We start from the raw sequence: 15,213 nt of genomic DNA on the forward strand, positions 1-15,213 counted from the left end.
ACAGATGCCTCACTTTCAGGCTGGGGTACAGTGTGGAACCACAGAATGATCAGGGGTGTCTGGAGCCTTCAGGAGAGGCTCCAGCACATCAATATGCTAGAGCTGCATGCTGTTCACCTAGCTCTGAGCTGCAATGTTTCTGTGTAGGCTCTCAGTTGTCCAGGTTTCCATAGTAGAGAAGCTTGAATCTTCGACTGGACTGGGTTGCTTGACGCGAGGATGTTTCGCTTCAAATCGCAGAAGCTTCCTCAGCTAAAATTCTTGCTCTGGTAGTCTGACTTCTGTTCTGACTCTTGTAGAGAAGAATAAACAGAAGGCAACAAAAGCTGGAGTTTTTTTAAACCTAACCAGACCCCTCCTACCGAGAGGCCAACTGCTATAGGGTAGTGACTAAACAATAGCTCTAATTAGCACCTATTGTGCTCTAGTTAGCACCCTCCTAATGACAGGGCAGCTGTCCCTCCTAATGATGGGACGGAAGCCTCTCCTGATGGCTCCCTTGACGATTCTCCTGATGATGGGAATGACTCATTACTGTGAGCAAAAGACTGAAACTGCTTTGACCTGAGTACCCCATTGTAAACAGGGGACAAAGCGTGTCTCAGACCCCCTCCCCGGTTAAGACTGGGTTTCAAGCGTTTCACATAGAATGCTTGTTCATAAAATCTTGTGTGTTCTCCACATGGTGGTCTGAGTTACCCACTAGAGGAACAAGATCAAGGACCTGCAGCTAGAGGCAGATGAAACTATGGTGTCATTTGATGTGACATCGTTGTTCACCTGCATCCCTACCACTGAGGCCGTCTCAGCGGTGAGGCAGAGACTGCTGGAGAATGTGTCTCTACTTGAAAGGACCAAACTCACACCAGACCACATCTGCCAACTCTTGGAGATCTGTCTCAACACCACGTATTTCCTGTTTAGGGGGAATTACTACAGGCAGATCCATGGTTGTGCGATGGGGTCTCCGGTATCCCCCATTTTGGCCAATCTGTACATGGAGCGAGTGGAGAAGACAGCCTTGACGTCTTTCACGGGCAACTCTCCCAGGCACTGGTTCAGATATGTCGATGACACATGGGTTAAAATCAAGCAACAGGAGGTGGGGGAATTTACAGAACACATCAACTCAGTGGATTTCACTATCAAGTTCACACGTGAGGATGCCAGAAACAACCATTTACCCTTCTTGGACTGTGATGTTATGATTGGAGAGAACAGGCAGCTCCAGACAGGGGTTTACAGAAAACCCACTCACACTGACCAATATCTGCTCTTTGGCTCAAACCACCCCCTTGAACACAAGCTCGGGGTGATCAGGACTCTTCAACACAGAGCCCTACAGTTGCCCACAACTGCAGAGGGAAGGGCTAAAGAACAACAACTTGTACGGAAAGCCCTCACAGTATGTGGGTACCCACGATGGTCCCTGGACAAAGTGCAGAAGTCCCAGAAAACAAAGAGACCAGACAGACAGGAGACGGAGACAAGAAGAAGAGGAGTGTCTTTCCCTTATTTAGCAGGAGTAGGGGAAAAACTACAGAGGATCTTCAGACAGCACAAAATCCCAGTTTACTTTAAACCGGTTAACACCTTGAGACAGAAATTAGTTCACCCTAAGGACAGGATCCCTAGTTACAAACAGAGCAATGTAGTGTATTCTATCAGATGTCAGGAAAACTCTAATGAACACTACATAGGTGAGACTAAGCAACCTTTACACAAAAGGCTATACCAGCACCGCAGAGAGGGCGCAAATGGACCTCAGTCTGCAGTTCATCTCCACCTGAAAGACACTAACCACACGTTTGAGGACAAGGAAGTTAAAATCTTAGCCAGAGAGAAGAAATGGTTTGAGAGAGGTGTCAAGGAAGCATTCTATGTGAAACATCTGAAACCCAGCCTTAACCGGGGAGGGGGTCTGAGACACACTTTGTCCCCCGTTTACAATGGGGTACTCAGGTCAAAGCAGTTTCAGTCTTTTGTTCATGGTAATGAGTCATTCACGTCATCAGGAGAGTCGTCAAGAGAGCCATCAGGAGAGGCTTCCGTCCCATCATTAGGAGGGACAGCTGCCCTGTCATTAAGAGGGTGCTAACTAGAGCACAATAGGTGCTAATTAGAGCTATTGTTTAGTCACTAGCCTATAGCAGTCGGCCTCTCGGTAGGAGGAGTCTGGTTAGGTTTAAAAAAACTCCAGCTTTTGTTGGCTTCTGTTTATTCTTCTCTACAAGAGTCAAAAAAGTCAGACTACCAGAGCAAGAATTTTAGCTGAGGAAGCTTCTCCGATTTGAAGCAAAACGTCCTCGCGTCAAGCAACCCAGTCCAGTTGAAGATTCAAGCTTCTCTACTATAGCTCTGAGCCATTTCTCCCCTGCCCTGGAGGGGAAACATGTTTGTTTGGTCAGACAACACATCAACAGTGTACCACATAAACAATCAAGGAGGTACCAGGTCTGTTCATTCCCTGAGCGAAGCTCAAGAACTTTTCCAGTGGGCTTTGCCCTGCATGCTGAGTCTCAGGACTGGGCATGTGCCGGGCTGCAGAACTATGCTATGGATTTTCTCTCACATCAGAAACCACCACCATGCGAGTGGAACCTCAACCCAGGTGTTGTTCAACTGATCTGGGACAGGTTTGGCAAGGCGGAAGTCGATCTGTTTGCCTCGAACACCACAACACACTGTCCCCTGTGGTTCTCTCTCTCAGAACGACAAAGCCCACTAGGCCAGGATGCACTGGCTCGCCCTTGGCTGGCATCTCTACTATATGTGTTTCCTCCTCTTCCATTGATCACGCCGATACTACTCAGAATATGCATGACCGATCACATAGTGCTGCTTGTAGCCCCATACTGGGCGGGCAGGACATGGTTCCCCATGATTCTGACACTCATCAGCTGAGAGCCGTGGCCTCTCCCACAGAGGAGGGACCTTTTGTCGCAGTTGGACGGGAACATTTGGCTTCCTCAACCAGAGCATCTTCAGCTGTATGTGTGGCCCCAGAAAAGACAGACATGTTGAACTCTTGCTATCAAGCTGTCGTGCAGACTATACTGAATGTCTGTGCGCCTTGCATTAGGGTATTATATGACAACAGATGGAAGTTTTGTACCTGTTGATGCAGAAGAAAAGGCGTGGACCCTGAGCGTTGTCCTATGCCAGTGCTACTGAGCTATCTTCAATCGTTGTTTGACAGCGGTCTGTTTCCACAATTAAAGTTTACGTTGCTGCTGTCTCTGCTCCCACATTATGGTAGATGGTCGATCAATAGGGTTGCACCCCCTGATATGTCGCTTTTTAAGAGGTGCTCTTCGCCTTCGGCCTCCTGGGATCTTCCATTAGTTCTTGAGGGTTTATGCTCTTCACTGTTTGAGCCAGTGGGTGCCAGTGACCTCAGCTGGTTGTCAAATAAGACTGCATTCCTCCTTTCTCTTTTATCCACAAAGCGTGTTGGAGAGCTCCATGCCTTGTTAATTGCTGACAACTGCGTGCGCTGGAATTCTGATGGGTCAGAGGTTACTCTATGGCCAAACCCCTCCTTCTTACCAAAGACAGTTTTACCCTTCCATGCTAACCAGGCGGTTACCTTGGCTGTCTTTACCCCACAATCTACTGCTGAAGCCAATTCTAGTCTTGTGCAAAACTGATGCTTTGTTTGTCTGCTATGGGGGCCCGAGGAAGGGCTGCACCTTGTCCAAGCAAAGGCTGGCATGGTGGGTTGTTATCGCTATATTGCAAGCTTACATGAACGGCGACCATCAACCTCCTCCAGTGAAATGTCATTCAACTCGAGGCATATATACATCCTGGGCTGCCCTGAGAGGTGTGCCACTGATTGCAGCAACGTGGGATTCCTCCTGTACCCTAACCCTTCTACAGAGTTAATGTAGCTGCTCCTCACCCTGTGGTGACTGCTGTATTATCGGCCTCCTCAACCTGCAGCACAGGTTTGGTAAGTGCACATTCTCGTGACCCTGCTGGTATAAGGTCATCCAGGTGCGAAAGCACCGCCCTCTGGCAGTCACGAGGAATGAAATAGAACAAGAGTTACGTATGTAACTACGGTTTTATGAATTCCGGATGACCGCCTGAGTTGGCGGTCACATGGAATCTAGCCGACAGATTACAAAAAAACTGAATGCTGGGTAACATGCACTCGTATACTGATGCTGACGTCATCCAGGTCACACCTACTGGCGTGACTTTGTTGGTATAAGACTCGACCTCTGCGCATGCGTGCATGGAATAATCCAGGTGCTAAAACACCGCCCTCTGGTGGTCATCCGGCATTCATAGAACCATAGTTACATATGTAACTCAGACTTTGTGTCGTCGACTCGTCGTGCACTTTGTAGATTAACATTGATTTTGTGACAAATTTATTAATGGATTTATGATGTTTCACCCAAACCGGCTCTGAAAAGCATCTGGAATAAAATGACAGTTAGGAGTCATGTGATGTCATCAATGAGTCAGAGCTTGGTTCCGCCCCCTACAGCCCACCACTGACAAACACCTGATGGACTGCATGGGTGTGTGCGCCTTGCTGACCTCAGGTGAACCCAGCGCTCGGTGAGTTTGGCCAGCCGTCGTCTCTGTCGCAGCAGCAGCTTGAACAGGTGAGAGGAGAAACCACGGCACCGCTCTATGTTTCCCAGACCCAGCTCCTGCAAGCAAACACTCACTTCAGACTGCAGGAACTACACACATGCACACAGGAACTGACATGACTCCACATCGCACGCCAACTTCATGCTTTTTTAATTCTGCATGACTCTGAGTTGTAGTCTACAACTCTGAAGCAGAGTTGTAGTCTTACACACCTCTCTGCAGCTTCTCTCCCCCTGCCATCCCCTCATTACCCCATCCCCGTAGAGACGGTGCCTGCTCCCAGACCACCAATAACCAGCAAAAATCTAAGCATAAAAATTCAAAAAGAAAAAATAATATAGCACCTTCAACTGCACCACAGACTAAAACAGTTAAATGTGGTCTATTAAACATTAGGTCTCTCTCTTCTAAGTCCCTGTTGGTAAATGATATAATAATTGATCAACATATTGATTTATTCTGCCTAACAGAAACCTGGTTACAGCAGGATGAATATGTTAGTTTAAATGAGTCAACACCCCCGAGTCACACTAACTGTCAGAATGCTCGTAGCACGGGCCGGGGCGGAGGATTAGCAGCAATCTTCCATTCCAGCTTATTAATTAATCAAAAACCCAGACAGAGCTTTAATTCATTTGAAAGCTTGTCTCTTAGTCTTGTCCATCCAAATTGGAAGTCCCAAAAACCAGTTTTATTTGTTATTATCTATCGTCCACCTGGTCGTTACTGTGAGTTTCTCTGTGAATTTTCAGACCTTTTGTCTGACTTAGTGCTTAGCTCAGATAAGATAATTATAGTGGGCGATTTTAACATCCACACAGATGCTGAGAATGACAGCCTCAACACTGCATTTAATCTATTATTAGACTCTATTGGCTTTGCTCAAAAAGTAAATGAGTCCACCCACCACTTTAATCATATCTTAGATCTTGTTCTGACTTATGGTATGGAAATAGAAGACTTAACAGTATTCCCTGAAAACTCCCTTCTGTCTGATCATTTCTTAATAACATTTACATTTACTCTGATGGACTACCCAGCAGTGGGGAATAAGTTTCATTACACTAGAAGTCTTTCAGAAAGCACTGTAACTAGGTTTAAGGATATGATTCCTTCTTATGTTCTCTAATGCCATATACCAACACAGTGCAGAGTAGCTACCTAAACTCTGTAAGGGAGATAGAGTATCTCGTCAATAGTTTTACATCCTCATTGAAGACAACTTTGGATGCTGTAGCTCCTCTGAAAAAGAGAGCTTTAAATCAGAAGTGTCTGACTCCGTGGTATAACTCACAAACTCGTAGCTTAAAGCAGATAACCCGTAAGTTGGAGAGGAAATGGCGTCTCACTAATTTAGAAGATCTTCACTTAGCCTGGAAAAAGAGTCTGTTGCTCTATAAAAAAGCCCTCCGTAAAGCTAGGACATCTTTCTACTCATCACCAATTGAAGAAAATAAGAACAACCCCAGGTTTCTTTTCAGCACTGTAGCCAGGCTGACAAAGAGTCAGAGCTCTATTGAGCTGAGTATTCCATTAACTTTAACTAGTAATGACTTCATGACTTTCTTTGCTAACAAAATTTTAACTATTAGAGAAAAAATTACTCATAACCATCCCAAAGACGTATCGTTATCTTTGGCTGCTTTCAGTGATGCCGGTATTTGGTTAGACTCTTTCTCTCCGATTGTTCTGTCTGAGTTATTTTCATTAGTTACTTCATCCAAACCATCAACATGTTTATTAGACCCCATTCCTACCAGGCTGCTCAAGGAAGCCCTACCATTATTTAATGCTTCGATCTTAAATATGATCAATCTATCTTTGTTAGTTGGCTATGTACCACAGGCTTTTAAGGTGGCAGTAATTAAACCATTACTTAAAAAGCCATCACTTGACCCAGCTATCTTAGCTAATTATAGGCCAATCTCCAACCTTCCTTTTCTCTCAAAAATTCTTGAAAGGGTAGTTGTTAAACAGCTAACTGATCATCTGCAGAGGAATGGTCTATTTGAAGAGTTTCAGTCAGGTTTTAGAATTCATCATAGTACAGAAACAGCATTAGTGAAGGTTACAAATGATCTTCTTATGGCCTCGGACAGTGGACTCATCTCTGTGCTTGTTCTGTTAGACCTCAGTGCTGCTTTTGATACTGTTGACCATAAAATTTTATTACAGAGATTAGAGCATGCCATAGGTATTAAAGGCACTGCGCTGCGGTGGTTTGAATCATATTTGTCTAATAGATTACAATTTGTTCATGTAAATGGGGAATCTTCTTCACAGACTAAAGTTAATTATGGAGTTCCACAAGGTTCTGTGCTAGGACCAATTTTATTCACTTTATACATGCTTCCCTTAGGCAGTATTAGACGGTATTGCTTAAATTTTCATTGTTACGCAGATGATACCCAGCTTTATCTATCCATGAAGCCAGAGGACACACACCAATTAGCTAAACTGCAGGATTGTCTTACAGACATAAAGACATGGATGACCTCTAATTTCCTGCTTTTAAACTCAGATAAAACTGAAGTTATTGTACTTGGCCCCACAAATCTTAGAAACATGGTGTCTAACCAGATCCTTACTCTGGATGGCATTACCCTGACCTCTAGTAATACTGTGAGAAATCTTGGAGTCATTTTTGATCAGGATATGTCATTCAAAGCGCATATTAAACAAATATGTAGGACTGCTTTTTTGCATTTACGCAATATCTCTAAAATCAGAAGGTCTTGTCTCAGAGTGATGCTGAAAAACTAATTCATGCATTTATTTCCTCTAGGCTGGACTATTGTAATTCATTATTATCAGGTTGTCCTAAAAGTTCCCTAAAAAGCCTTCAGTTAATTCAAAATGCTGCAGCTAGAGTACTGACGGGGACTAGAAGGAGAGAGCATATCTCACCCATATTGGCCTCTCTTCATTGGCTTCCTGTTAATTCTAGAATAGAATTTAAAATTCTTCTTCTTACTTATAAGGTTTTGAATAATCAGGTCCCATCTTATCTTAGGGACCTCGTAGTACCATATCACCCCAATAGAGCGCTTCGCTCTCAGACTGCAGGCTTACTTGTAGTTCCTAGGGTTTGTAAGAGTAGAATGGGAGGCAGAGCCTTCAGCTTTCAGGCTCCTCTCCTGTGGAACCAGCTCCCAATTCAGATCAGGGAGACAGAGACCCTCTCTACTTTTAAGATTAGGCTTAAAACTTTCCTTTTTGCTAAAGCTTATAGTTAGGGCTGGATCAGGTGACCCTGAACCATCCCTTAGTTATGCTGCTATAGACGTAGACTGCTGGGGGGTTCCCATGATGCACTGTTTCTTTCTCTTTTTGCTCTGTATGCACCACTCTGCATTTAATCATTAGTGATTGATCTCTGCTCCCCTCCACAGCATGTCTTTTTCCCGGTTCTCTCCCTCAGCCCCAACCAGTCCCAGCAGAAGACTGGCCCTCCCTGAGCCTGGTTCTGCTGGAGGTTTCTTCCTGTTAAAAGGGAGTTTTTCCTTCCCACTGTAGCCAAGTGCTTGCTCACAGGGGGTCGTTTTGACCGTTGGGGTTTTACATAATTATTTATATTATTACAATATAAAGCGCCTTGGGGCAACTGTTTGTTGTGATTTGGCGCTATATAAAAAAAATTGATTGATTGATTGATTGATGTGTGTCACCTTGGCAGCGTGCTGCAGAGAAGTCAGCAGGGTTGTTCTTCTGGCCCAGGATTGGTAGAAATATTTCTGACAGCCGTCCCACACCGTCACCAACTCTGTAAACAGCCTACAAAAAAAAAAGTTCTGAGTACCATGTGTCTAAAGCTGTGAACATTTAACGTGGTCAGACAGACGATCAGTCAGCTGACAGGTCAGGTGACACTGACAAGGTCTCGGTCTTTTCCTGCTTCCTGACAGCAGACAGCGCAGCCGTCACGTCCAGCGTCTGCACACACAGCGTTGTCTTTGGGTCAGCCGCTCTGTTCCACGCCATACCTTTACGATACGACAGACCTTAACGAGACAGGAAACCAGGTTGCAGATTTTTCTCATCATTGATAAAACCGTAACAGTCGAGATAGTCGGCACGACGCTCACCGATTTCTGCCAGCATCTTGAACAGGTCAGACAGAGCTCTCTGCTTCTGCTGCAGGATGTGTTTGACTTCAGATTTCTGCTTCTCCTTCTCCGCTGACATGTCGATGGCGAGACTCTGCAAGTTGCGCAGGCTGCTGATGATCTCACCTAAAATTAGACGGAAGAGGCTGGGGTTAACAGTGAGCGAGAGACGGCACCTTGACAATCTGGAAAGCGGACTTATGATTATCGTGTTGCTGGTTTGAATCCCAGAGATCCCCCCAAAAATTAAAACTACAAAGTAGCTACAAGAGCATTCAGTAGAATACACACATCCCAAAACAGCCCATTTTTGAAGCTCCACCCCCAAAATATAATTGTATTTATGAGGGATGCACCATTCCACATTTTTTCACTTCCGATCCAATCCCGATACCTTCATTTGGATATCTGCAGATACCGATACTTGTCCAATCCGATACCAGAGCTCTGTTTGCTTTAATGTTATTATTATTACTGTTGATTTCCTATGTGGATATTTTGTATTCCTAGTTATACAGCTTCATGATGAAGTGTTTAGAGGAGGATTTTCTTAAAAAGAAGACCTGGAAGTTACAATTTGTCAGAAGGTACATCTAAGATGTAAGCCTAGATTTGATGCTTTGGTGAAAGAATGAAGTACTTTTATTTGTAGACTTAGAGAAAAGACAGCCCTCTCTGTCTCTCTCTCGCTCTCAATTTCAATGGAGCTTTACTGACATGGGAAACATATGTTTACATTGTCAAAGCGTGTTAAGAGTAAAAATTAAGTGCTCTGTCTCCCTCTCTTGCTGGCTCTCTCGTTCTCTGGTGGTTTAGAACACTGCTGAAGGAACAGCTCGGCTTCAGCTCAGAACCCCCCCCCCCCACACTCAGCAGTAAACACAACAGAGAGCAAGCAGCAGCAGCTGAAACGTTTCACAGATGTGGCTTCTCCCTGATATCAGAAACCACTGCCACTTGGATCAGTATTTTCTGATACTTCAATTACGCTGGTATTAGAAGCTGATACCGATACTGAATCAGATCGGTCACAACCTTAGTATTTATTTAACACTAATAAGTTCTTTATTTTTCTGAGTAAGACACGGGTAAAAACATTTTGTAAGGGTCGATAAACCACAAAAACCTTCAGGGATTATTAAAAAAAATAAGTTGGTTTATCACTCTGTGATTTGTAAACAAACTGCAGAGCTGACAGTAACAAACAGCTCCGTGCAGAACTTTTAGGCACATGAAAGCCAACTTTTAAAAAATACTCTCCACCGTGTACTGTGAAGGAATTAACACACTGACAAGATGCTTTGGCTATAAGATGCTGCTGTCTGCGCACCTGACAAGCTGCTCCCATATAATGAATGAGTTAAAGAGAGTCACATTCTGAAGCAGCAGCAGCAGCAGAAGAGACAGAAGAATAAGCACCTCTGAATGACAAAAATGTTCTATGTCTTTGGCAATGAGTAAATTTAAGAAACCATATTATCAAACTGAAAGACGACACAGATAACCATCTGTTGAGTGGCCAGAAGAATAATTTTACTCACATCTTGTGCCGGGTACAACAACATTATGGATCATACAAAGAATGAATAATTACTTGAGTTAATTTAAATCTAGGGTAAAGGAATAAAAAAAAAAAAAAAAAAAAAAAAAAATCAGATGTCTGTAGCAGCTGTAGGATCGATAAAACTCTGACCAGTATAAGCCCCGCGGTGCACTCTCAAAAAACCAATCAGATGCCTTCATGTATAGTTCTAGTGCTGTGTGTGATTTACGTGTTGGTTTACGTGTTGGCATCAGAATTTTGGCTCTCTGTTGGGACTGTTTACACAGAGACTGCTACCTGCTGCTTTGGACTTGAATTAACAGTCTTTTTCAAGACTTTTTTACTTTTTTTTTTTTTTTTTTACTGTGCTCCAACGCCAAAGGAAGACCTCTAACGGTCGAAACATCGCAACGGAGCACTTTTATCAGCTAACTTTCATCAGCGTTGGCAAGCTAACTAGCTTGCTAACGCTTTCGTTTTTATTTTTATTTATTTTTTTTTTTTTTCTCTTTTAGCACTGTTGTCGTGCGTTATCTGTGCTGCTCCACAGCGTGTTTAGTTGATTTTTATTTTATTTTAGCACCGTTGTCGTGCGTTGCCTGTGCTGCTTCATGGCCTGTTTGGTGCCTTAACTAAAGCACTCCTTCTGCTGAATCACCTCTAAATTATTTACACATTATTCACTTTGTGTGTTTTTAGGAATCCGCTAGGTTGCGTAGCTACTAGCTCTTAGCCGATTTAGCATGGCGGCTTCTCCTGTCTCTCCCGTACTTTTCTGCTCTGGTTGTGAAATGTTTAGTTATTCCTCGGCCTCCTTTAGCAGTAACGGTACTTGTAATAAGTGCAGCTTATTCGTAGCTTTGGAGGCCAGGCTGGGCGAATTGGAGACTCGGCTCCGCACCGTGGAAAATTCTACAGCTAGCCAGGCCCCTGTAGTCGGTGCGGACCAAGGTAGCTTAGCCGCCGCTAGTTCCCCCCTGGCAGATCCCGGGCAGTCGGGAAAGCAGGCTGACTGGGTGACTGTGAGGAAGAAGCGTAGTTCTAAACAGAAGCCCCGTGTACACCGTCAACCCGTTCACATCTCTAACCGTTTTTCCCCACTCGACGATACACTCGCCGAGGATCAAACTCTGGTTTTTGGCGACTCTGTTTTGGGAGATGTGAAGTTGGCGACACCAGCAACCATTGTCAATTGTCTTCCGGGGGCCAGAGCAGGCGACATCGAAGGACATTTGAAATTGCTGGCTAAGGCTAAGCGTAAATTTGGTAAGATTGTAATTCACGTCGGCAGTAATGACACTCGGTTACGCCAATCGGAGGTCACTAAAATTAACATTAAATCGGTGTGTAACTTTGCAAAAACAATGTCGGACTCTGTAGTTTTCTCTGGGCCCCTCCCCAATCAGACCGGGAGTGACATGTTTAGCCGCATGTTCTCCTTGAATTGCTGGCTGTCTGAGTGGTGTCCAAAAAATGAGGTGGGCTTCACTGATAATTGGCAAAGCTTCTGGGGAAAACCTGGTCTTGTTAGGAGAGACGGCATCCATCCCACTTTGGATGGAGCAGCTCTCATTTCTAGAAATCTGGCCAATTTTCTTGGATCCTCCAAACTGTGACTATCCAGGGTTGGGACCAGGAAGCAGAGTTGTAGTCTTACACACCTCTCTGCAGCTTCTCTCCCCCTGCCATCCCATCGTTGCCCCATCCCCGTAGAGACGGTGCCTGCTCCCAGACCACCAATAACCAGCAAAAATCTATTTAAGCATAAAAATTCAAAAATAAAAAATAATATAGCACCTTCAATTGCACCACAGATTAAAACAGTTAAATGTGGTCTATTAAACATTAGGTCTCTCTCTTCTAAGTCCCTGTTGGTAAATGATATAATAATTGATCAACGTATTGATTTATTCTGCCTAACAGAAACCTGGTTACAGCAGGATGAATATGTTAGTTTAAATGAGTCAACACCCCCGAGTCACACTAACTGTCAGAATGCTCGTAGCACGGGCCGAGGGGGAGGATTAGCAGCAATCTTCCATTCCAGCTTATTAATTAATCAAAAACCCAGACAGAGCTTTAATTCATTTGAAAGCTTGACTCTTAGTCTTGTCCATCCAAATTGGAAGTCCCAAAAACCAGTTTTATTTGTTATTATCTATCGTCCACCTGGTCGTTACTGTGAGTTTCTCTGTGAATTTTCAGACCTTTTGTCTGACTTAGTGCTTAGCTCAGATAAGATACTTATAGTGGGCGATTTTAACATCCACACAGATGCTGAGAATGACAGCCTCAACACTGCATTTAATCTATTATTAGACTCTATCGGCTTTGCTCAAAAAGTAAATGAGTCCACCCACCACTTTAATCATATCTTAGATCTTGTTCTGACTTATGGTATGGAAATTGAAGACTTAACAGTATTCCCTGAAAACTCCCTTCTGTCTGATCATTTCTTAATAACATTTACATTTACTCTGATGGACTACCCAGCAGTAGGGAATAAGTTTCATTACACTAGAAGTCTTTCAGAAAGCGCTGTAACTAGGTTTAAGGATATGATTCCTTCTTTATGTTCTCTAATGTCATATACCAACACAGAGCAGAGTAGCTACCTAAACTCTGTAAGGGAGTTAGAGTATCTCGTCAATAGTTTTACATCCTCTTTGAAGACAACTTTGGATGCTGTAGCTCCTCTAAAAAAAGAGAGCTTTAAATCAGAAGTGTCTGACTCCGTGGTATAACTCACAAACTGAATCTGAAGGGCCTGAAAAGTGCCACGGAGGTTGCTCTCTTTGTTGCTCTCTTTTTGACATGTAATTACTTTTGCTTTGGGGGGATTTGTTATTTTCATACACGATTTGCCAACTTTGCTACTTTTGGTAGCTTGTATTAGCCCAAAAGCTAACATTCGCTTCTGTGTATGTTATTTTTAGCCATGACAAAGATCCTCTGCTCTCCTCTGCCCCGCTGAGTCCCACAGTCAGATGTGCGTTCAAGTTTGTGGGGGCGTGGCTTTGGACGGAGCACTGACGGGGGAGGAGGGAGAGGGTGGAACCTGGAGGAGGTGCTACTTTCAAATCTTCCAAGCTCTCTTGCTAACTCTCCAGAATGTGAATTTGTGAAACGTATAATGGTAGGGGAAGGTTCTGCCCTTTTGGCCTCTGATTGGCTAGAAGTGGTAGGGAAAGGTTCCGCCCTTTTGGCCTCTGACTGGCTAGAAGTGGTAGGGAAAGGTTCCGCCCTTTTGGCCTCTGACTGGCTAGAAGGTGAGCAGCAGTAGAAGTCAGTTTTGAAACTGCTGCTGGAGCAGGACAGACTGACAGCTGAGCAGAGAGAAATGTTTTATAAGTGGTAAATGTTTGAATATGTTTCTGATTTTGATTTGAGTGTGTTGAACTGAGCTGGGACAAAGTCATAGTAACATTTCTGAGTGAGATATGTTCACATTTTAATGATTGCACAGAGAAAAGTGTAAATTCTGGAAAAGTTGTCAATCTTGGCGATATGTTTATTTGAACAAACCTTCCTAAAGGCCCAGTCACACAGCACTTAACGAAGGGCAACGAAGCCCTGATGAAACAAGAAATCTGGACTTTCGTTGGCATCGTTTAACCTTCGTGCAGCCTCGTTCCTGCAGCGGGCGCTTCGTCAGGATTTTTAAACTGTTGAAAATTTTGAACGAAGGGCAACGAAAACCTCAATTCGTCTGTGTCTCATTTTGCTGTCGTTCTTGCTGTTTTTTAATCGTTTGTGTAGTTTTTGTAACGTTATTGTTTAGTTTGACTTCGTTGAAGCAGCTGAATGTTTTAACACAGTGCAGAAGCCGGTTTGTGAGCGCTGAGGCTGCTGCTGCTTCATGTACCGTCGGAAATTACAGGGCAAACTCAGCCTGCTTGGATTTTTTTTTTTTTTATCTGGGTGGGGTTCAGCTTCAATGGGCTCAGGCACCTTACATAGGCCAGAATTAATCTTTTGTGTACATACAATTAATTATTTTGCCACAAGCAACTGCTGAATTTGAAACAACAAAAAAGGTGTGTAATTTCCGACGGTACTTGAATGCAGCATCAGCGGCAGCAGCAGCTCCTGCGTGCGCTTATTATTTTGTATTAAATATAACAATATGAGTGTAAGAATGACAATCCAGCCCTTCTGTACTTGTGGCAACAGGTAGATGATTCAGATGATTATATAAAGAGCTGTTCTGGAAGACAGAATTCACGTTGTGGATCAGCTGCAGCTGGTGGAAATAAACACACGAGTCAATGCGCGCGTTCACACTGACTGATCAATTTACTGCTCTGATATATTCAATCATCTTTACACTTATATTTAGTCCCCCATTTGACAGTTTTATATTATAAATCAATATATATGACTTAGTAAAGGAACACAGTGATACAGCAGTGACCACAGCACACCAGAGGGTTTGTTTTTTGTTTGTTTGTTTGTTTTTTTTAAATTGGAGCAAGACGGAGCGCACAGCGTGTTGTGAGACGGTGTGGATTCTGATGATGAAGGAGATGATCCCTCTTTTGTTCTGGACGAGGAACCAGAGCAGGTGGTCCACTGACGTGCGCACAGATCTCCACAGCTTCTGTTCCCAGCGCCGAGTCCTGGAACTCAGAGATGCAGACACACACTGCTCCAGCTGTGGCTCCAGGCGCGTTTCGTTAAAGCGTCGAGATTGTTAGCTTCAGTTTTTAAAATGTCCTCTTTCGTCCCTTTTGCACTCTTGCTTTGCAGGCTGTTCGGTGGTGAAGCTCTTTTGTCCACTTTTTCTCAACGAATTGTGACTTTTTAAAACTTTTTCCCTTCGTTCAGGAATCGTCGTGTGCCATGTGACTGGGCCATAAGGTTTTGTTTGAGAGCTCTGGTGGAACAATTTGATTCTGTCTGTGCCACTATAACATAAACAGCTCTGGTCATGTGACAAATTGCACTACA

General features: G+C 43.8%; 1 protein-coding gene across 1 annotated transcript in view; it reads right to left on the reverse strand.

Moving 5' to 3' along the window:
• Window positions 1-15,213, reverse strand: part of LOC117503576 (midasin-like) — a 207,212-nt gene that overhangs the window by 42,474 nt on the left and 149,525 nt on the right. Inside the window, exons 75-78 of the mRNA XM_034162836.1 lie at window positions 8,700-8,846; window positions 8,489-8,615; window positions 8,283-8,388; window positions 4,555-4,670 (exon numbers count right to left, since the gene is read on the reverse strand). Coding sequence (XP_034018727.1) covers window positions 4,555-4,670; window positions 8,283-8,388; window positions 8,489-8,615; window positions 8,700-8,846 — 496 coding nt within the window. The remainder of the gene's footprint in view (window positions 1-4,554; window positions 4,671-8,282; window positions 8,389-8,488; window positions 8,616-8,699; window positions 8,847-15,213) is intronic.

Source organism: Thalassophryne amazonica, chromosome 21 (assembly GCF_902500255.1).
Source record: "Thalassophryne amazonica chromosome 21, fThaAma1.1, whole genome shotgun sequence".
In the NCBI taxonomy this organism is placed as follows: Eukaryota; Metazoa; Chordata; class Actinopteri; order Batrachoidiformes; family Batrachoididae; genus Thalassophryne; species Thalassophryne amazonica.